This window comes from Cupressus sempervirens, chromosome 5 (genome assembly GCF_028749045.1).
Source record: "Cupressus sempervirens isolate cs-2001-9-10 chromosome 5, ASM2874904v1, whole genome shotgun sequence".
Classification (NCBI taxonomy): Eukaryota; Viridiplantae; Streptophyta; class Pinopsida; order Cupressales; family Cupressaceae; genus Cupressus; species Cupressus sempervirens.
In genome coordinates this window covers 56,236,374-56,259,172 of record NC_143122.1, presented here as the reverse complement: position 1 = coordinate 56,259,172, position 22,799 = coordinate 56,236,374, and the positions used below count along the sequence as shown (strand labels likewise).

The 22,799-nt window shown below is 35.0% G+C and overlaps 1 protein-coding gene across 3 annotated transcripts in view; it reads left to right on the top strand.

The window, feature by feature from the left end:
* The window catches only part of LOC149554531 (uncharacterized), a 107,158-nt gene that overhangs the window by 47,411 nt on the left and 36,948 nt on the right, over positions 1-22,799 (top strand). For 2 of the 3 annotated variants that reach the window (XM_089828574.1, XM_089828573.1), the window contains exons 7-9: positions 1,377-1,476; positions 3,962-4,088; positions 19,968-20,015. In XM_089828574.1, the coding sequence (XP_089684700.1) occupies positions 1,377-1,476; positions 3,962-4,088; positions 19,968-20,015 (275 nt within the window). The remainder of the gene's footprint in view (positions 1-1,376; positions 1,477-3,961; positions 4,089-19,967; positions 20,016-22,799) is intronic. The other variant, XM_089828575.1, reaches the window with a different exon arrangement.

The window sequence follows — 22,799 nt, the reverse complement described above, 5'->3', positions numbered from 1 at the left end:
ACATTCATATCTCTAATTGAATCACTGAAAGAAATTTTCCAATTTTTAATTTTACAAGCACTTTGGGAATATCTTTAAATCAATTTAATTTTAGTATAGTAGTTTAAATTTGGGGTTTCTAACATTTTGAGGTAGCATGTACATAGATTTTCATGAAATGAGAGGATATTAAAACCATTACTATTTCCCATGGATATTGCTATGTCAAAAATCAGTTTTTGAGGGTTCTTATGTATGTCTTTATGTGTGTGTGTGTGTGTCTATATATATATATATATATATATATATATTTGGTTATACCTAGACAGTGCATTGTTTGCCTATTCTAGAATGGCCCACTTTAAAGAAAATTGCATTTATTTTATGCTTGTTTATATGTAGGTTGTTTAAGCATGTTGATTTCTTTATCTGAGAGTGCATAGTTTATCCATTTTGGGAATGCCCCAGTTTTTAGTAAGGAAGATGGCATTTGATTTATGTTTATGTATATGTAAGTTTTGAACACTATTTGTTTGTGTGAGTGCTTATGGCGTATTAACTAATGTTTATTGTGCTCTTTGTTCCATGATTGAGACCATGGACCTAGGAGACATAATTTTTAATAGTAAATTAGTGTCCCTTGGAGATATGTCCCCCCAAAAATCCCCAACGTCCTTGGAATGTAGACACATAGGGGACTTGGGGACGATGTTCCGACATCGTCTCCGGTGGCGCTACCAAATCACTGTCATTTCGCCAGAAATGCGGGGACGTCCTAGCATCCACTAAGGGGATAGAGGGACGCCCAAAGGTCTTCAGAGGGGATAGGTTAGATACCTAGGGGTCCCCTGTCGCAATAGATAGATAAAGTGCATTTGAAAAAATAAATATTTTTTATTTGTTTTATGGGTTCTATTCTTGCCCTAGGGGTCTGTGGGGTGCATCTCTTGTAGTTTGTACTTATTTTGGTATCATGCTACTCAATGTAGTCATCTTTATGATTAAAGACTTATACTTTTGATATCTAATGTATAACACAAAATAGAATTCTTCCATTTTCTGATTCGACTATGTAAAATTTTATTGTTCAATGTTCAATGCAATGTTCAACTGTTTAGTAATTCTAATTTATTATCTTACAGTTACTGTTTTATTGTTATACATCTTTTCATAGCCAGTATTTTAAGTACTACATGTATAGTATACCCAAAATTGAGGTTCCTCTGTCCCCCCTACCTGCAAACTTGTCACCATGTCCCAAGGTGGTGTAACTATGTAATAAATCTATGCTGTAGATTTGTTCTCGGAAACTCTTGCTACTGTGGTGTTGGAAATTGGAATATTTAATATTCAATCTATCTTTACTTCTTTCTTCTCACCTGTGTTTATGTTTGCAGATAATGATGGTGTTTCTAATTTGAATGGTACTTCTAGTTACATTGGCAACATTGGTGATAGCTTCACCACTGCAGAGGCTGCTGCTATTGACAGTCTCAGGTATTAGTAGTTTGATTTACCTTTAAATGAATTTCATAAGTTTCCGTCATCAATAAGCACTTTGTGAAGGGGTTTCTAATTTTTTTAAAATTCTAAATGTAAGAAGTCCAAAACATGATGTTTACCATGTCTTGATGTTCCATGCATATAATGTTTGTTTCTATTCAAATTTTATACCCATTTGAAAAGGTATTATAACTTTTTAGAGCTGTTGATGCAAACATGCGGTATAGTTTGCACGCTGTCTTGTGATCCTTAGAGATTGATCCACTCTCTATTGGCCTCCACAAAAGACAGGGATATGGGAAACATAGTATACTATTTAACAATTCTCATTCCCTATTGAGTTAGATGCGTAAACATTCAAGAGATTATTACATTACTGTATGCAGCAGTACTTGCAATAGATTTTTCCATTATGGTAAGAAAGAGTGCTCAGCCACTTTGGTATTGTAACGATCAAGTTTAAATTGTATAAGAGAACTACAGATTGCCACCATGAAGGGGGTTCTTATGATTGTCATTAGGCCTTCTATGTAAGTAGCATATTGGAGTTTTTTTAGCTTGGATGGGAACTTCCGCATAGGTTTGGTGTGAATGTGTGGGGAAAAGTTCAAGTGGTTTGAGTTAGTCTATTTTGTAGTCCATTAGTGATTAAACTGAAATTCTTTTATTTAGCTGAATAAAGTGCAGATAATTCCCAATGATTTAAACATATGTTCCAAGTCATATTTCTGAAGGTTATGTTTTAAGCTGAATTAATATAAAGATAGGAGAAAATAGAAGGTTGTGAGCATATTCTATAAGTTGTCTTTTGAAGGCCTGGAATACTAAGTTTTTTCGGAGGAGTGGAAAATTGAATGTAATTTACAATTTGTTCTTCTGCAACTGAGTGTTATATCAGCTGCGGAGGTTCCACTGAATGTTTTTTTTTTTTGGAATGAAAAACAGGTAATGAGTAATTTTCTAGTTTTAATAACAAAAAACATTAGAATGAAATAGAGTGGCCCTTAGGTTTAGTCAAAAAAAAGAAGAGAGCTGTAGAAACTTTTATGTTTAGTAAAAAAATTAGTCTTACGCTAAACTATAAACAGTAGTTTAGGACAGTTAGGGCCAGGTCTAGCATAGCGAGTGCTGTGTTTAGTAAAAATTACATACAACTAAACATTAAAAAATAAAAATAAAAATAAAAAGCCCAATTTCAAGACTAAACTAAAAATGACAGTTTAGGGCCAAGTTTATTTGTATCAAGAAAACAGTAATGCTTAGTTAAAAAGAACCATTCAACCTAATCCTAAAATTTTAAAGAAGATATCAGGGCAAAGGTTCTAGACAATTCATTAATGATTAAACTGTTGAACTAAAACAAGTCTGAAAATGTGTCTTTGTCTTGTAAGTCTGTTTTTATCAAATCTGAAGTTGTAAAATATCAAAAACTGAAAAGTTGTTTATTTATAATAAACCAAAAACTCAATAGTAAAACACACTGATTTTTTGAAAACCTAATCACTGCATATGTTTTAAATCTAAAACCTGCATTTTAGGTTATTACAAGTTTGACTGCAGTTGATTGTGATTTTAAAAAACCTTCGGCACTGTCTTGGGTTTGTCATGTGATTAATGAAAAGTACTCATGTTCTTTTGCATGCTTTTTGGCTACTATGTTTACAAGTCCAGCTTTTCTTTTTACGTCTTATTGTCTTGTTTGTAAAAGCATATTATGTAAAATGGCCATTTTATACATTGATTTTTTTTTCCATTTTAGAGATTATAATAGTGTAGAATATATTGGTATTCTGGTATTTTGGTTTACATTATGCTTATGTTTTGTTTGCTGGTGTTATTAATACACTAGTAGTCTAAAATTGCAATGGCTTCAATTGCATTTTATCATTGATATTCTTAATACTGATGTGACGGGTAGCCTAGAGTATTTAGTAACCTGGATTATTACATACATCCATTTACTTAACCGGAAAATCTTGCACTCTTTCTTCCTCTATGGTTAATTCTTTGAAATCCACATTGCAGCAATGTTTTTGGCATTCAATTTTACAGCTTTTCAGCTTTGCGAATGTAGAATTGCTTAGTGTCATTTGCCTAAATGTCATTTATGATGATTTACTTCTTTTCTAACTGTTCTATTATGTGTTTATTTTGTTCAATTTGAGGATTGTGGTTCTCTGTCAACTAGTTTGCATTCTCCTTTCACATGTTCTCATGGTAGATATACATGGATATATTCAAACAAATGCTTGCATAGGTATGTTCGTGCACGCACACATGTATGTTATTGCATGTGTACACATGTAAATGTATTAGTATATATGCATATACAAACACACACACACACGTACATATGTTTATATGCATATACATGTAGGCGTGCACACACACATACACACACTTATTTGCAATGCATGCATAAAGATGAACGATTATATAACAAGAGTGCTAAATTGTGACTGGTGAAGTTTGATGATAGGAATGGATCTCCAAATGCTCCCAGGAAGAATTCTGATGTTTCAAGTGCCCTGAGAGCAGTGGAAAAGGTTCCCAGGGATATTCAGACTGACAGTATCATTACTATCGCATCATCATCCATTGGAACTGTAAGCTTTGAATCCATTAGCTATGCTCTTGTGGTTTTATACGTGTTGCAGATGTTCATACGCTGTTGATGACTTGGTAGGTAGTCCTATACTAATCTGTTTTATGGAGTGGAAGTATTATAGAGGAATTCCTTAAAGGCAGCCACTAACCACATTATGGTTTTTGACAAAAAGATATTGATTTGGTTCTCATGGCAACATGCTAGTAATATATTGGTAGACATGACAATAGTTGCCACTCATAAATGTTTCTTGAAGTGCAAGCTATGTTCTAGCTGTGATAAGATGAAAAAAAAAAGTACCAAGGTTTAACTTCGTATTAATTTTTTGCCGAGTTGTCTTAAATGATATCATGGCTCTTTGTTTTGAAGACTTTATTTACATAATGCTTGGAACATTATGTGATAATTTATTTGTGCACTTAGTATGCATTCCTTCAAATATGATACATGGCTTACTCATAACTGATAATCTTTCTATACTGATTTGTTGGCATACTTATTCATTTTGAAAATCCTCCTACTCATTTGTTTTGTTGACTGAAATTGCTGTTATGAGAAGAGCTTGCTTTTCCATTTTGCATATGCTGCCCTCTACCATTGTTTGCTTGTCCTCTCTTTACTATTTCACCCTTTTTCTCCTAAGTTGCCGATGCGTCAGCTCAGGAGAGGGGTGCGGATGCGGATGTGGACGGGTGCGTGGATGCGGGAAGAGGCATGGTGGATGCTGGTAGGAAACACCATTGTCTCCTTCTGTTTGCCTCACAACCCTAAAATGACCCTAAAAGAGGCTATTCATTGCCCAGTCTTCCCATTTTGTTTTCAGCTGAGCTCTCTTCTTATTTGGTCTCCATTGTGAAATTCCAAAAGCAAGGTCATTAGTTTTGAAGAGGATTATTCGTAGGGTGTCTATTGAGCTTCTACAAAGGGTGAATAAGCATCTAAGGTAAGCATTCGATCCATTTCATGAGCTTTTTTAGTGATTTTTCTTAGTTCTTCATGAATTTTTCAAGTTTTAGGAGAATTTTTTCAAGATATATATATATATATATATATATATATATATATATGTTTTTTTTTTTTCCTAAAGAAATGAAGGAGTGAGTTTTTTTAAACATTTCTAAGTTAATTTTTTCTATTTTCTTATTAGATTCATAGTTTCTATTGTGCAAGAATGGCCACTACTGATAGTCAAAGTTCAGTAGCAGGGCAAGAACGAAGTGATAACTTCAATATTGATGTGGCATCTCCATTATGGAGACACACCACAAGATTATGACAGGTTTCTGAAGGTGGGTCATACATTTGGAGATGCAATATATGTCATAGTAAACCATTCAACAACTCATATTCTCGGGTCAAAGTTCATTTTATGGGCCCTACTGGTAAATGAATAGCATTGTGCAAGGGAAGTAAAGATGGAAAAAGGTTGAGCAATGCATAGTTAGCTGGATTCATAGAAGAACAAGAGGCTGCTGATCGTTTAGTGAGCAAATCAAAAACAAGTCTGTACAAACCTTCATCTACAAAGAGCAAAGTGAATGTGCCCATTGATCATGTTGCATCCTCCAAACATCCATTCTTGGAAGTGGGAGAAGAGGATGATGAAGTAGAAGTTATTTCTCGCAAAAGAGGTCCTTTGGATCAAGCATTCAAAATGGAGGCAAGAGAGATTGTTCATGAAGCAATTGCACATTGCCTTTGTGCCAATGGTCTTCCTTTCAATTTGGTAAGATCGCGATATTGGAGGGAAATGGTTGCAGCCATCCTTAGAGCACCAGCTGATTACATTAGCCTCGGGTATGCAAAGGTGTGTACTATTTTGCAAAAAGAAAAGATTTCTATAGAGAAAGCTCTTCAACCAATTAGGACATCTTGGAAAACTTCCGGCATAACTATTGTATCTGATGGATGGGAAGACACAAGAGACCAACCATTGATAAATGTGATTGCAATGTCCCCCGAAGGGGCAATGTTTTTGAGGGCTATTGATTGTGAAGGACAAGTTAAGGGTTCACAATTCATTTATAGAGTTCTCATTGAGGCAATAGAGATGGTGCGTAGTGAGAATGTGGTCTAGGTGGTCACAGATAATGCCACGAATTGTAGGGGTGCAGGTGCTTTAGTTGAGTCTCAATACGACCATATTTTTTGGACACCATGCACTGTATACTCCCTCAACTTGGTCATGCGACAAATTGGCACCCAAATAGATTGGGTGAAGCAAATATGCCAAGAGGGAGAGGAGATACAAATTTTTGTGACAAACCACCACATGTCACAATCTATATTCAGATCATTCTCCAAGTTGGAGTTGTTGAAGGTAGATTTAAAATTGTAATTATTTAGTTTCATTTATTTATTTATTTTGAATTAGTTTTATATTCATGTTCAATATCAAATTTCTTGTTTATAACTTTGTTTTATATACGATGTTATATTGTCAACTTGCTTATGGGTAGCTGAGACTAGATTTGCATCTCATACTATTGTTCTGAAAGGACTCCTCAAGGTGAAATCAGCATTGGGCCAAATGGATATTTGTAACCAATGGGCTATATGGAAGGCTTCAAATTCAGAGAGAGCCTTGAAGGTCAGGGGTATGATCTTGGTGAGCATTGGTGGGCTCGTGTGCAATTTGTGTTGGATTTCACTGAACCTATCATGACTATGCTACACTTTGTCGATATAGATGCACCTTGCTTGGGGGATGTGTATGATGGCATGGACACCATGGTAGAAAAGGTAAAGCTTTCCATACAAGCACATGAGACTAACCCCACAAAATGTGAAGCCTTGTGCAAAAAGGTGGAGGATATCACTCATCATCGTTGGGAGAGGATGACTATCCTATTGCACCTCCTTGCGTATGCCTTATCTCCAAGGTACTATAGCTAGGAAATACTTGCTATGTCGGATAGAATTGCACCATATGCGAATGAAGAAGTTGCTATTGGGTGCTACACTGCATTTGCAAGACTCTTCCTAGATGATGAATTACACAAAAAGGTGAGGCAAGAATTTGGTTCATTTTCTTTAGGATCAAAACTTACTCCATATGCAATAAAGGACCAAAATGACATGGGAGCTATCACATGGTGGTACATGTATGGTCAGCCATTCAAGCATCTACAACCTCTCGCAATCAAGATTCTCTCACAAGTAAGTTTTCATTTATTTATTTATTTCTAGCAATTGTATTCTACACTTTAGTGTTTAACATTTTCTAATTTGCTTTTCATTTGTATGTTTAATTTTAAAATTTTAAAATTTTATGAAAACTATTCAAGCTGCAAGTTCTTCTGCTGAACGGAATTGGAGTACATACTCTTATATCCATTCAGTGAAGCGCGACCGGTTGGGCTCAAAGAAAGTTGAGGACTTGGTTTATATACATACCAACTTGCGCCTTTTGTCACGTAAGGAGGATGGATACAAGGAAGGGTCAACTAAGCTTTGGGATGTAGCCCCTGAATTTGCAGATATGGATGGAACACTTCAGGATCTTACTGTGATGATGGATGATGATTTTGATAACGTCATAGCACATGCATCTAGCACAATTGGAACCATGCATGATTCAAATGAATTTGCAAGTGTTGTAGCAGGAGGAGATGATGAGAATGTGGATTTTTTTGAGAATCCTTATGATTCTGAATGACTGAATGGGATTTGTGAATCTCGAGCCTTGACTCTTGATTGATCAACATTGAACCATGAACTATGTTTTGATTTTGTAATTCAAGTTGCGTTGGAATCTTGATGTTTTGATTATTGTTATTTCAATTTGATTATGATAATGATTCAATGAATGGTTTATTTTTGTAGATTTGATATTTCTTGTATTTCTTTGCATACATTGTTATAAATTATAGTTGACAACTTTACATAAATATATATGTATTAATTTATATTATATATATATTTAAAAATATATATACTTATGTACAGACACACCCAAACGTATCCAAAATCCCCACAAAAAAGATCTACGCATCCACACATGAACACCCTGCACTCGCATTAGCATCTCGCACTGGCATCAGCATCAAAGCTAGAATTGGTAACTTAGCTTTTCTTATGAATTATTTTGCTTCCTTCTAGACTGCTTCTCATATGCTTGATAAGGACATTGATAAGCTTCTTGTATTGACCTCTAATTTGAAATGATGATTGAAATATTAAAAGGTCTTTTACAGAATTGAAAGTTACTAAACTAACTAAACAACTTAAAGGACATAAACTTACTAAAGGCAGATTGACTGGCTTAAAGAAGGTTACTTACATGACCATTATACTAAATATTACTATATTACTTTAATACTTCTCCAGTTCTCCCTAATGGTCATTCTAGTAACTAATCTACAAAAGACTTGACATTATTTGCAAGTCATTGGATCATGACTCCTCTTCAGAACATTCATCTGGAGCCTGCTTCTGAGACCCTTCCAAGTTGGCCTTCTAATCAACCAATCTTGTTCTACTGATCTTCCTCATATGACCAAGAACAAGGTGAATGCTTTCCAATGTGATGTTGGATATTCAAGCCACTCCTCCCATTATCCAAAGATTGAGATAGCTTTTCAAAAAACTTCAATATTTGTAGTGAAAAAATGGGCAAAACTTGGAACAAATTGTGAAAAGAAATTGCTGCAAACTAGCACCTCAATTTTTGTGGAAAATCATCAAACTCTTGATGCATCATGATTTTGTAAAAACTGGGAAATGTCCTTTTTTTTGTGGAATAAAGGTGAATACCCACAACAAGTACGCACAATCTTGAGGAAAAATTGTTAAAGCCCTTGATGGTTTGAAAAAATCCATGATTTCTGTTCAAAATCACAAAAGAAAAGAAAACCACAATTTTAATGAAAACATTGTGAAAAAACCTTCCATGATTTTTGGAAAAGCTTCCATGAGTTTTGATAAAATAATAATGCAAAAGCTCACCAGGATTTTTGGGGGAAAAAACCATTTACAGTTTGCCACACAAAACCTTCTTAGATTAGAAAAATTGCAATTTGTGGGGAGAAAAATGCAAAACACTCTGAGATTAGAAAAACCAACGCCCTTGGTCACAAGAACAAAGAACCCTTTTAGATCTAAAAAACTTTGTTTTGCTAGTAAAAACATAGTAAAGAGATCTACAAAAATTGCCAAAAACTTAATGCCCTTGATTTTATTAAAAATTGAGAATTTTTTTAAAAAAAGTTTTCCTCACAAAATGTTCAAGAAAACTACAAATCTTATTCTTTAAAGAATCTGCCATAAAAACTCCATGAGTTTTGTAAAAGCAACTGGGCAAAAAACTTTTATGAAATTGCTTCATATTTCTAGGTAATTAACTCATTTTTTATTGGAGAATTTTGTCGAAAACCAATATCTGCTTTGATAGCATAAAATGATATTGCTTGAGATATTCATTGTTAAACAAAATGGAGGAATATTTCTTATAAAAACAATTCCAAGGTCTTTACATAACATAAATTATTGTGATACTAAAAATAGAATAGAGAGTTACCAAATTAACTAAACAATTTGAAGAGCAGAAAGTCACTATGAACTAGTTGATTAACTTAGGAGAGCGTTACTTACATGACCACTATACTAAATGGTACAATAGATATTTTTATATTATTAAGCATTCCATTGCTATGTCAATGGATATATGGAGGCCATTAACATACCTTGAGATCTTCTAACTAAACAATTGGAATGGTTAGCTTGTACAACATCTTCATGCAGTTTTTACATTTACAAAATTTGCTTAAAATTTTGCAATTTCTTGAACAAACTCATTTGACTGTCTAGTGGCAAAAAATTGGACTTCAACTTGGCAACCAAGATTTAAATTTCTCTTTGCCTCACCTTTGTCTTTTCATTTGTATGCCATCCTACCACAAGGATGCATGACCATTTAGCTTGGTGCAAGTGCACCTCATCTTCTTGGGAACCTTTATTGACTTAGAGTCAAAAGTTTTTATCCATGTCTTTAATCCAATCTATATACTCCATAGGACGTAAGTTTCTAATGTAGCAAGGATTGTCTGAGTTTGGCCCATTGCCCATCTTTGCAACAACTTTCAAAAAATTCTTAACATGCACTTCTTTTATTTGTGTTGTCTGCATTTTATCTAATTTGCCCGTGATTCCTCTCATCGTTTTTGCTAAGTATGCAACTCTTAGTGTTCACTTCCTTTATGGTATGTATTTAACACTCAGAGTAAACAAAAATATAAAAGAATAAAGAGATCATAATAATTCAGGTAGAACACAACACAATAAATTGGCAGAGAGATATATACTTTCTATTCCATGTAATGTTTGACTCTGTCTATATAATGCTAGCTTGTTCTCGGTATTATTTCACAATATAAATCACTCTACAGTAGGCTAAGAGTGCCAATTGTCAACTCCGTACAATTACCCAAGAATTTATTTTCATTACATTGACTCTTTACATAACAAAACAATTTATTGAAATTGGTGAAACTACTGCCAACATCAGCCCCCCCACCCCCCAAAGAAGTAGTTGTTTTCAATAGCCTGATGTATTGCAAAATAATGATGACTAGGAGGGAGGCTGAGAGGATCGTGGATATCCTTGGAGTGGTCAAAGATGTTGGTTTAGCAAGTTGTTGAAGGAGTTGCAAGTCACACTCTACTACTAGCTGTTTTTCTTGAGAAGCTCTCACCAATGTGACAACAACCATCAAATCTTTCCTTGTTTTCTCTAGCTCTCCCACAATGGCTCCTAAATGCCCCTCTGCCTCTTCAAGCCGAGTCTCCTTTCCTGACCACACCACTTGCTCATGTGCTAACTATTCCTTTAGGGTAGAATTTTTTTTAATTTGTTTCATTGGCTTCTCCTAGGTAGCAAGCTCGCTCTGCACTACCAACATACGAACCACTGGTTTCTTACACTTCTTGTTTACCTTCTTGTTAGGTGACTTTCTAGAGTTGGAGGAATGTGTCTTTGAATACATGCTCCATGCTATGGCAGGTGCCCATTGCACTACTCTGTCCCTTTAGAGTGTATGTCCTTCACCATGTTTTCGCTATCTTTGGTGTGTCTTTGAGGGACTACCCCCTAGCTGTAAAATCTACAAATTTGCACTTGCATCCCTAGCCCATGAACGCCAAGAGCCTTTCAAGCTTGACTGAGACAAGCCCAATATCTACTTGTTTTGTGTGGTCTTCCACTCCACATGCTATTGCAACAATCCCTCTAATTTTGCAAAATACCTTTGTAATGAGCCTATGGCATCTCATGGGTTGGGCTTGGAAACTCGAATGTAGTCATCGTCTTGCATTATTCTTCTTCTCGCATCCCCTATCCTCATAGTTTGCTATAGAGAAATGTTGGCTTGGTGTACACTTTGTTCTTCAATTTCAATCACTTCCTCCTTTATTGTTGGCTCCACCTCTTGAACTTAGAGGGACTACCTTTCTATGGGCATAGGCTAGACATTTCTCTGCCTGAAGTGCTAGACCATGAACAAGGTAGGTAAAGCGGGTGGGATTTCAACAATGTCCATCTCAAACCTGTACAAAAAACTATCCATCTTGATGTCAACGCCATCTTTCCTTGCAAGCACAGGCGTTGCATCCCATCTTGTCATGTCTCCATCCACATACCTTGTGGTATCGTGGCATATAAGTGTAATTTTTTTCCCTCTAGCATCCTTGGCTCTATAGTGGGTAAAATTGAACCTTTGGCCTTGGTGACTGAATCGTTGTCCACAGGGGTCACACCTTTGGCTGTAGGGGTTGAACCTTTTGCTATAGGGATCAAACTATCAGTCGTCGAATTGAATCTTTGACTGTAGGGACCATACCCTCCTGTAGAGTTATAGCTATATCTATAAGTGCTACTACTAAGGCCATGGGAGTAGCCTCCTCAACTCTCTATGATATAGCGATGTGGAGTGTGGTTAGTCCCAACCTATGAATCAAATGGATATGTTGTGCTTTCAATTATGTGACCAGATGCGTGGTGGACGACAAATGTGTTGGTGTGAATACAATCTTGGTCAACATTATGGATCTTTAGGTTCCCTAGTAAGCTACTGAGGTTGCACCCTTTTTGCCACCAAAATTTCCTCTTCCATTACATACCCTCCACCACCTATCATCTCTTGTACTTCCTCACTATCCCTTGCATGTTGCACCATCCACAACCCTTCCTCCTCTTTGTTCTCACTCTCCAGGGAAGAGGTCACTATGAGCTCTTCTTCTCCTTCACATTCGTTGCCCTTCTTTGTATTGGTAGTAGTTTCTATTAACATGGATGCTGATGATATTCCTATGGGGGAGTATTCTAGCATTGTTGGAGCAGTTGAGAGATAGTAAGCACGATTGTGTGTTCCATTCATGACTATGTTTGTCATTGATGTCAACATACTGTGAAGACTGACAGAGTAGTAGACAAAGATTGAGGTCATACGGATCGAGTATTGATGATGAGATCAAGCACAATTGAGGTCATGTTCTACAGTATGTCCTGATGACGTGGATAAGCGCGCATGCAAAAAGTCGAAGACATGTGAGACTTATTCATGATATACAAAAGATAGTGTGCAGATAGAGTATCTGAGAAGCTGTTTCTTGAAATCGTATTGTATCTCCTAATAGGGATAGAATCTTGATGAGCAAAGTTAGACAGAGACAATAAACAACCTGATGATGACGTCAATGAGTGTGCGAAGTCTGAGGTTGCATGTGTGAAGTTGTAAAGAGTGTGAGTTGACAATATTTTTTAATTATGAAACAGTGTAATGTATTGTATTATCTTATTGAGGTCCTATTATAATTAATTGAGAAAGCATCAGGACCGACTCAATGAATTGTTTTGAGAACTTGGTTTAAAGGAAAGTTATTTTCCTTATGATGAATGAGCGTATGAGTTGTAAGCAAATTATATATAATTATCGTTAATATCTTAAGTGGATCTTGAGATCTATTTTAAAATTTCAGCTCATTTTGAGTTGATTTGACCATAGTTTTTAATGTTTTATGAAAATTAGGCATTTTAAGTCTATTTTCATGTTATTTTATTGAGAAATTTAGTTATTTATAAAATTTAATTACATGAGACATTTAAAATACATAAAGGTGGGTTTTTGATAGTTCATAACATATATCAACATGCAAAACACCTATTAAAAACCCATTACCAATAAATATGTCCTAAATACATATAGGTGGACTTTCTATAGGCAATAACATATATTAATCACTTAAGTACTTACAAGGGGAGATTTGGAACCCAAAAGCACATGTTATTGCTTTTAGGAGCCTATTAATGTGTTTTTTGACTTGAGTTATGATTAAAATGCATAAAGATGGGGAATTTGAACCCAAAAGCATATGTATTTTAAAAAGCATATGTTTTTCCTTCCTAAAAACACATCATTACTCTTTCAAAAGAGGCGTTTGGACATGTTAATGCACGTGGTGGGCTTTTTAAAGTGCAAAATACATGCTTTTCCCTTCAAAAAGCATGTCATTTCTTATGTTTACACTAGCAAAGCATATTAGTGATGATTTTAAGGACAAAAGCATGTGCTTTTGTGTTAGAAAAGAACGTTATTACTCACTTTAGTGGCATTTTTCACCAAATCCTCATATAGGAGTCGAATTTAGAGGCAAGAGCACATGGTTTAAACACCAAAGAGTGCGTCTTTACTTACGTTATAACAGTCGGAGGCTTTGGGTTGTGATTTTCAATTGAAAATCATGTGTTTTTTATCATCAAAACCACATCCTTACTCCCTTTGCATGAATTTTTGGATGAGTGGTGATTTTGGGGTGTAAAACATGTGTTTTGGAGGTTGAAAAGTGCATCTTAACTCATTCTTTAAGGCGTTTTTTATCAACCAAGCAAGAGTGATTTTTCTCGAGAGGAAAGCATGTGCTTTTGACTTTCAATAACCCACTTATTTTGGGTATTGGCAAAAACGGGATTTTGGAGCAAAGAATCACAAGATTCATCATCAAAACTCAATGTTTTTTGCTTCCTATAGGGTTGTTTTTGCATTAAATCTCTCAACGATCATTCTTGGTTCATCAAAGGTGCAGATTTGAAAGGATTTTGTTCAAATTACAACCCATTTAGGGCACTTTTTTGCACAAAAACGCCTTGTAATTGATCATTTTTCGCAATCAAATCTTCTACTCATTGGCTCAAGGTAAGTTTTAAAGCATTGTTTATCATTTCCAGCTTGTTTAGAATCCTTTTCAAGTTGTATATAATGCTCTGGACGTCATTTTTGATATGTATTGCATATTGCATATTGCTTGGTCAAAATGGTTGCTAAAATGATGCATTTGTAATCCCCAACTCCCGACACTTGGCAAGCTACAAATTTTGACTCAAGAATGCATTCATTTTGCAACGATTGAGTCAATATTTGAAGTCTATTTAACTCTCATTCATGCAATCATTCTAAATCTGAAAATATCACTGGATTCTTTTTTTGAGTTTGCATAAGAATTTAAAAGACTTCTTCCTTTGCTTCTTGAGGAACAAAGGTAAGATTCTTTTCCAATTTCCTAAGGCTTTGTTGTATGTATTTGGTCTTTTGTTTATGCAAGCGTTTTCATTTCAATTTTCAGATTTGAATAATGTATATGATGCACTCCTATTTTCTGTCTAAATTCTCCAAGTTGCATGTGCAAGTACTTTCTTACTTGTACATGCAGTAGGGATTAAAAACTCCATTCTTGAAAAACACACTCATAAAGTGAGTTCATTTTCCACATGCCTTTGCATCCAAAAATCCCACTTTCATGCTTACATACACTCCATTCATACTTTACGTACCGCTGCCACATGATTTAAAAACTCATGATGGTGATTGCTTGGATGTGCTTGCACGTTTACTTATCACGAAAACACAAAATCTCATTATAAGTAGATATCTATTTATCCATTTCCATGCATTTTGCATACAACATCGTTGTTGTCCGCATATGCTGCCATACTTCAAGAACCTATTTTTGAGGTTTTCACCATAAAAACACATGTTTTTGAGGTCAAATATTTGCATCCATTCACAGTCCCAATAACTTCCATGCAAAAGCTCCATATTTCACCCATAAACGCTAAAAAACACATAATGGATCCTCCTCTTGAAGATTTGCTTATGTTTTGGAATTTTCATGTTGCAATTGCTTGCATGTACACACTTGTCATGACAGATTATATCACTCCAGGTAAAGGTAATGATAACAAAATATGAACTACCAGTATGCCTAGTATCACAACTCCATGCCTTGTTCACAAGTCAGTTCGTATTGTGAAAACATCAAGGACATCGATATCTTGCACTTAAGGTCTACCCAAATGCATTGCAAGAGTGTGCAAGATGCTTTCTTTTGGCATTTTATGTGCCTATTCATCAAGAAACTGCCAAATAAGTGTGTGTTCGATGAGGCTTGGGCAAAAGGGAACGAGCATGACTTCCTGTTCCTCCAATTTCCCAACTTTACATACATCAGAGTTGGTTATTTTAGAGATGAGCCATAAACTCTTCTAAGGTATCATACCGACACGATCATCCTGATGGAGTTAGCAAGGTACTTGATGGTGGTATAATCTTACTAATCTTCCTTGCATAGGCTAGGCGTTGGTATTTCATCAAAGAATCCTCTAAGGATTGGTAGCAATTTAGTGGACACAATACCCAAAGCCAAGAACATGGAGTTTGAGCTGCAAATAATCACTTTGAAGATGTTCATGGCGCATGCTTGCTTTGAGTGGTGAGGCATGAATGATAAAATCAGAAAATCTTGCATTCATGTTCATTGCCTTGAATATCTTTAGGTTGATTTGCGTACGAAGATTGGCATTTGCAAGATGGACTGTTGTTAGTTGACCCTTAAGCAAATTGTGGACTTCAACCTTGTGCTGATCCTTATAGGGATTGAAGATGATGATCAAATCATAGACCTGGAGTACATTGAGCAACATCTTGGTAGGCTACCTACCTTGTCTACATCTTGCTCATCCAAAAAAGCGTTTCCATATGGGATTGTTTTCAGCCTATTCTTGGCAACAAAATATCTAGTTGAAGAGAAGAGGGTTGGAACCGATAAAGGTTAAGCTCGGAAAAGATTCTGATCCCGCTGGTCCGATTGGTCTAAGGGTCAAAATGAGAGGTAAGCAAAAGGATGGCACGAAGTCTTCGAGAACAACCATTCCAAAGCTCCCCATCAAGGGTGACAAAGCGAAGGGACGTGTGCTTGAGTTGTAATTTGAAGAACCTCAGAAGATTCACATTGATCTTAGTGATGATGAGCTTCCTCTTCCACTGAGATTGTGCTCTCCAAGGAGACCTCCAGAAGTATCAGTTACAACTACTCTTCTTGGTTTTGCACCAGCCTTAGATGAGTGAGTGGATGTAATGTTCCCTTGTCAATGCTTGCTCCCAAAACTTCCAAATAGAATGGATTCATACTTCCCACAATGAAATTATTTAAATTTGTCCACTTTCTCGCAATATTTTGATGAATTATTTATTCTTCTTTTGATTCTCCCTCATGAATGAATTTATTTATAGCTATATGTATTGATTCTTAAAATAAATGATAGCAAGGACTTAGTTTGTAAATGTTGAAACTTTCTCAAACAAGGCTTCTTATATAAATCCACCCATCTAAGAATGAAAGGTCATTTGTATGACTACTAATTATTCCTTGGGCATTGGATGACTTTGCACGTCCCTTAGTCTTCACGAGATCAGATTTGTTTAAAATATACTAAGAAAGAATAAATTAACATAATATACAGATTGACATGACTTGTACCAATGATCAATTAGTCTAGTAGGTTCCCAGCAATCTAGGAAGTATGGCAGATCACTATATGATAACCTCAGACTTATAACCTTTGCAAAGATGATCTTTTTATAATTCTCTGCTCCTCAACTCTTTTATCGTTGCTTGAGTTTAATGCTGATAATTCAAACTATGCACTGTATGTCATGTGAACTGCTAAATTTAATTGTTGCTTCCCAACCTCTGAGGTCTTGTTCTTAATTCAAACTATATTTCAAATGCACTCCTTCATTGTATTGATTGAGAATTCTAATCTTTCTATACCATTGAGACATTTTGTGTCATTCATACCCTACTGATTTTGTCGTATGAATACATTGTGTATTGTGTTCTTTGTGTTTCTATTACCATTGCAGATTACATTCCCTCTATCTTCATTTGTAATTCCTCTCTTTATATGCCCACATTGGATTCCCAAAACCCATTTGATGCTCTATCTTTATCATCATACCTAATTTGTGAACGGTTTAAATTCGCTTAATAATTTGTTATATCCCAATTTTTGGCCTAAAATTTTAAACTGATTATAGCCGTTGAACCAAATTAATTCTTCATGTTCATGTGAAATTGAGATAGTTTATTATAGTCGTTGTTATAACATGTTAGTTATAGCCGTTACTTATTTCTTCATATTCATGTGAAATTGAATAAGTTAATTTTAGCTGTTGCATCGATCTAATTACCATACGAAATTGAGTCACTTAATTTTAGCCGTTGCATCGATCTAATTATCATGTGAAATTGAGTTAGTTAAATCTAGCCGTTGTGTTAATTATTTATGATTATGTGAAATGGAGTCAGTTAATTTTAGCCGTTGTATATACATGATGAATAAGTTAGTTATTATGATGAAATTCCTAACGGTCACTTGATGATTTTGTTTAACAAACTATGAAACTTGAATTGATGTTTTGGCAAGAATGTTGTTTAAATGTTCACAGGATGAAGACTGGAGAGAGAGGGGAAGCATTACAAAACGAGGTCATTGAAAGGGGATGGTCATAAGGTTCAGTCATTAGGAATGACAGGTTTGACCTAAAAACCGCCCTGAGAAGGTTATTAGGACTTGGCAATTCATTTCATGGTGGAACCGCATGAGCTATAAGTAAAAACAATATAAATATTAAAAATAAACAAAGTTCTTCCCTTTAAGAAATTATTAAAGAATAATATCATTTTAATATTATTTTATTCTCTCAATTAAGAGCATAGAGAAATAATTATAAAGTGGCACCATTACATTAAAATCATTAATCCAATTATGCCACCTTACAACTATGTACCTATAAGCTTAATCAAGAAAATAAGATAATATAAAGAATATTAATTATTTAAGAAAACTCTTCATCTTCTTTTCTTTTAAATTTTCCCTCCTTTTCTTTAATTCATTTTAGCCGAATGTATAAAAGACGCTGTGTATAATCTTGAAAACGGATGGAAGCCAAAAGGTCTGGCTCGTATCTTTTTAAGAAACCATTGAACATAACCCGACATCATAATTTCTCCCAGCCTTGGCATTTTTAAAAAAAATTCCTAGTTGTGTAGACCATATCTCAAAGGAGAAACCTTCAATTAGTTTTACCAAAAACCCACAGAGGAGAATACAACAAGCTCTGACAGAGTATATGGCTGAGACTTTAGCTGCAGATTGGAGAACTACATTCAAAATCCGAGTCACCTTATTCACAGGGCCAAGTCATGTAAGACCTCTTTTGTTTTAAAATCAATAACGTTTACACTTCTCTTCTTCTCAGTAATAATAAATATGCAATCATTATTGAAGCTGACCATATGGCAATTACTTTGTATCATCGAATTGATCTTAGAGCCAGACGTAAATCCTATGTGTCTTTATTTCTGGATGTGATAAATGTCTCAGAATAAACCCTCCATAGTTGTCTCTCAAATTTAATATATACTGTTGAAGTTTAGTCGTTTAACTTGATCATGATATTTATTCAAATCAGAAACACTGCATGATATCTGATTAAGCTGCTGTCTGAATTCCTTTTTCTTTAAAGACTTTCTTCTTGGATAGTACATATCATGCAACTTGAAATCATAATGAATTAGAGTTATAAATCAGAGTACCAAGGAATTCACCAGGCTGAAAGCCAGAATATGGTGAAGAAGGTACATGATATATCACTAGAGACAAGTTGATAGCACCAAGGAAATCACCGACTGGATGGCTTGATTATGGTGATAAGGTGTAGATGAATTTGTAAAGGAAAATACAAAAAGATATCAACAAACTATATATTTTTATGATAAAATAATGCATTAGCTCATGCAAGTTCCACTTCTGAAATAGTTGTCAAGTTGGGTGGTGGAGATCGGGTTATAAACCCACATTTGAAATCCTTGGCCAGGGTGGAATTAGGCAGACTTGCCAGAAACAATTGATCTTGTCGTTGTCTAGACGCTTCAGTTATTCCGTCGGATAATTGTTGGGACCTCAACCCACTTGATTACTCTGATGGCTGGATCAATGAACATCCGAAGCCCGACCTCGGAGTAGGGAGGTTCGTTCTATTAAGTTCGAACCTGTGGGGATAAGTAAAAAGGTCTGCGGCTGGGAGGTTAAGCCTATGTTAATGCTTGTCCTCTCACCAAAGCCAGAGCTTGGACAATCTATTAAGCAAGCTTTACACAAATCTGAATGCTCTTTATCAAATCTGTAAGTCTAGTATTTCTTTTCAAGTTATTAGTCATTTACTTCAAAGATATTTTAAGATTAGATCGTAGTTATCTCCATTTTTCTTTCATTACATTCGGATGAATAATAGAAATAGTTAAGTATTTTTTTTTCTTCATTTGAACAAGTAATTTATCAGTTATTGTCATCAATGTAATTCTTGATAGATTAGAAATGCAATTTAGAGTTTATTTCAGTTTAAACCGTTAATGGAAACTATGTCATGTGAATGAGAAAAAGAAATAGATAGAAAAAAACCGGATGTTACATAATTTCTGAAGCCGAAATTGTCGCTGTATTGTTTAATCATTGACTCCATATTCTTTATGCTTCCACGTGCAGCTCTTGCTGCTGAGTGGAACTGACTGTTCGATGCTGACCTGTAGAGATGTATGTGTCTTTTCTCATCTCCACTAATTTCTTACTTTTCCTGTTCGATCTTCTTATTCCTCTTTCTCGGGCAGATTGGTTCTATGTTGTATTTATCCTCTAATGATTTGCGGTAGACTGTCCTCGCTCCGTTCTTCCCTATTCCTAATACAGTTGCTTCCCATGATAAATCATATTCTTTATTGGCTATTTAAAAAAATCCTCCTTCTTTAGTTTATTAGTTTGGATACATTTCTTCTAATTTTTCCTTCAGAGTCCCAAAATATTATATCTTTATTTGTTCTCCTATTATGTCTCTTTAATTGATTAGTTGCGTCCATTTGATTCGAGAGTCATATCTCTTATTGGCTTCAATTATATTCTTTTGTGGTGAATAGTTATCTCTTATTATCCCAATCGCCACTCTATGAGAGATAAGCGACAAGGCAAACTTTTATCTCAATTATATATTATATCATTAATATTGTATAGTAAGAATTATATTTATTTATTTATTCTATAATTATAACTATCTATTAATAATTATAATATTATTATTAATATATTACTATAATTTAGATGGTTATATATTATTAATTTTTATTATTTTAATTTATTATTATGACATAGATCATAATATATGGATTATACATAATTTCTTTCATTATTATATTAATAATAAATTATGTTATAATTTATTATTAATATTGAAATTATCATTTTGTTATTTGTTATTAAACTTTTTTGGGGAGGGGACATGACAGTGGATTCTCACTTGCATGTTGCCATGGACACTGTTCTACCTGAGTCGACTCCATTTTATGGGGTTTTGATGCTCTTCAATTGCTTCTGTGATTCTGATAGTGGAGCAATATCACGACTTTGAAAGTGTGTTTGATACTTACACCATGTCGATTCCTAATTTCATGTTTCTATCCATATCATTGATGGATACTTGGTCAACATAGTTTGAGCAATTCATGGTAGAAGTCACACATAACAACCTAACTCCAGTGGCAATCATGTTTGAGGCTCCAACTATAGTCACTACAATTGCACAAACTGATCCAATATCCACGTTGGTCACCATTGCTGCTATGGACTCCGCTTCCTTCAATCTTCCTCCTTGGTTCACTGTAATTACTCAAAAGAAGAAGAAGAAGAAAGAACTTCCACCCGAGGACCATAATTGTAAAATGTTTACAAAGGCCAAAGTTCCTAATACCAAGAAGGCCAGAGTGGTGTCAAGGATCGTAGTGGGTGCTAAAAACATCAAATATGCAGAGGTGGCTTAGCCTCTCGTTGAAAACCCAACAGAGAAAATGCAAACCAGTGATCACAAGTTCACCACAATTGAAAACTGGTAAACAATCTCGCCTGGCCTGTCAACAGGATGCACATGATGCTCTCAGGTTGCTCAATCAAAAGATTGACAAGCTATGGGAAAGGAAGAATAGACTTAAAGAGAAGAACGCTAAACGACAAGACATCATTGAGAAGACGAAGACCTCTTCTCTAAGAACTAATTTTTTAGAACACGCAATGTGGATTGCAAAGAAAGCCAGAGCTGTGGACAATTGGTGTGATCGTTTGGTGCCTCAAGGGGTGGATGTAATCAGAGATACTTTTAGGATATTGAGACATGAGAGAGATATTTCAGCTAGGTTGAAGGAGCTTCTTGCTTCGTTTAGTTATTAACTCAAATTTCTCATGGTGGACCTAGATGTGTAGAAGACCATGAACTAAGTTGACTTAGATGTTTTGTGTGATTATGGTATTTTCTCTTCAGTGAAGATGTACCACAATACCTTGCATCTAATGAGCAATAGGGAAAAGGTGCTGCAAAGTCTAGTGATTAAAGATGAAGGAGCTGTACAATGTTTGCAAGAGCAAGAGAACATGATAAGTGATGGTTTTCAACATCTGACATGCACAATTATCATTAAAAGTGGAGAACTCGTTGATGAGGGGGTTCTCATAACATAATTTGACGAAGTATTTTGACTACAGCTTGGGGTGGAAAACTTTTATTTTTAGAGATTTATACTCTCACAAGCTTTAGATTTTCACTTAGTGATCTACAAAACAAGATAAAAGAATGTGGCACTAACACAAACATTATCTGTAAGTTATCAGTTGTTGCACAAAGCATAGGAGAACCGGATGCAGCAATTCTAAAAGAATCGTTGCACAAATTCAGAGGGTTCATGGACACGTTGTGGAGATCTTTCTAAGTGCCTTGGGCACTTCTTTCTTATGTTTTTTAGAAGTAGAAGTAGTTATGGCAGATTACATGTTGAAGCGATGAACGTTATAAATACCAGAAACATGCACCTGTATACATGCTTCATGTAATCAAGTTGCAACATCATTAGGGATGCAACTTGGAATAAGTCAAAATTAGTGAGGAGGTTGTTAGTTGAATAAGTCAAGGTGGTTGAGGGTTTCCCCTTTTCTCTCTTCTTTTCGTATATAAAGTAGAGAGCCCATTGTAAATAGTCATCTTTTGTTTTAGGGAAGAATACTATGCTGAAGTACTTGTAGCTTGAAAACTGTGTTTCTAGATACAAAAATTTCTGAATTGAATAAAGAAGCTAGTGTTCTCAAACTTTGTTGTGAAGCTTGAAGTTGAGTTGCATTGATCAGTTTATTGTTTATTTAGTTTATAGTTTATCTGTGTAAAGCATTTGAGTGTTCAATTTGGTTTCTTGAAGATTTTGAGCTTCCATAAACAGAATTATTATAGTTTGATAGTGGTTGTAAATACTTGGAGCTAAACACTTTTTGCTTTAATTTCAAGTATAT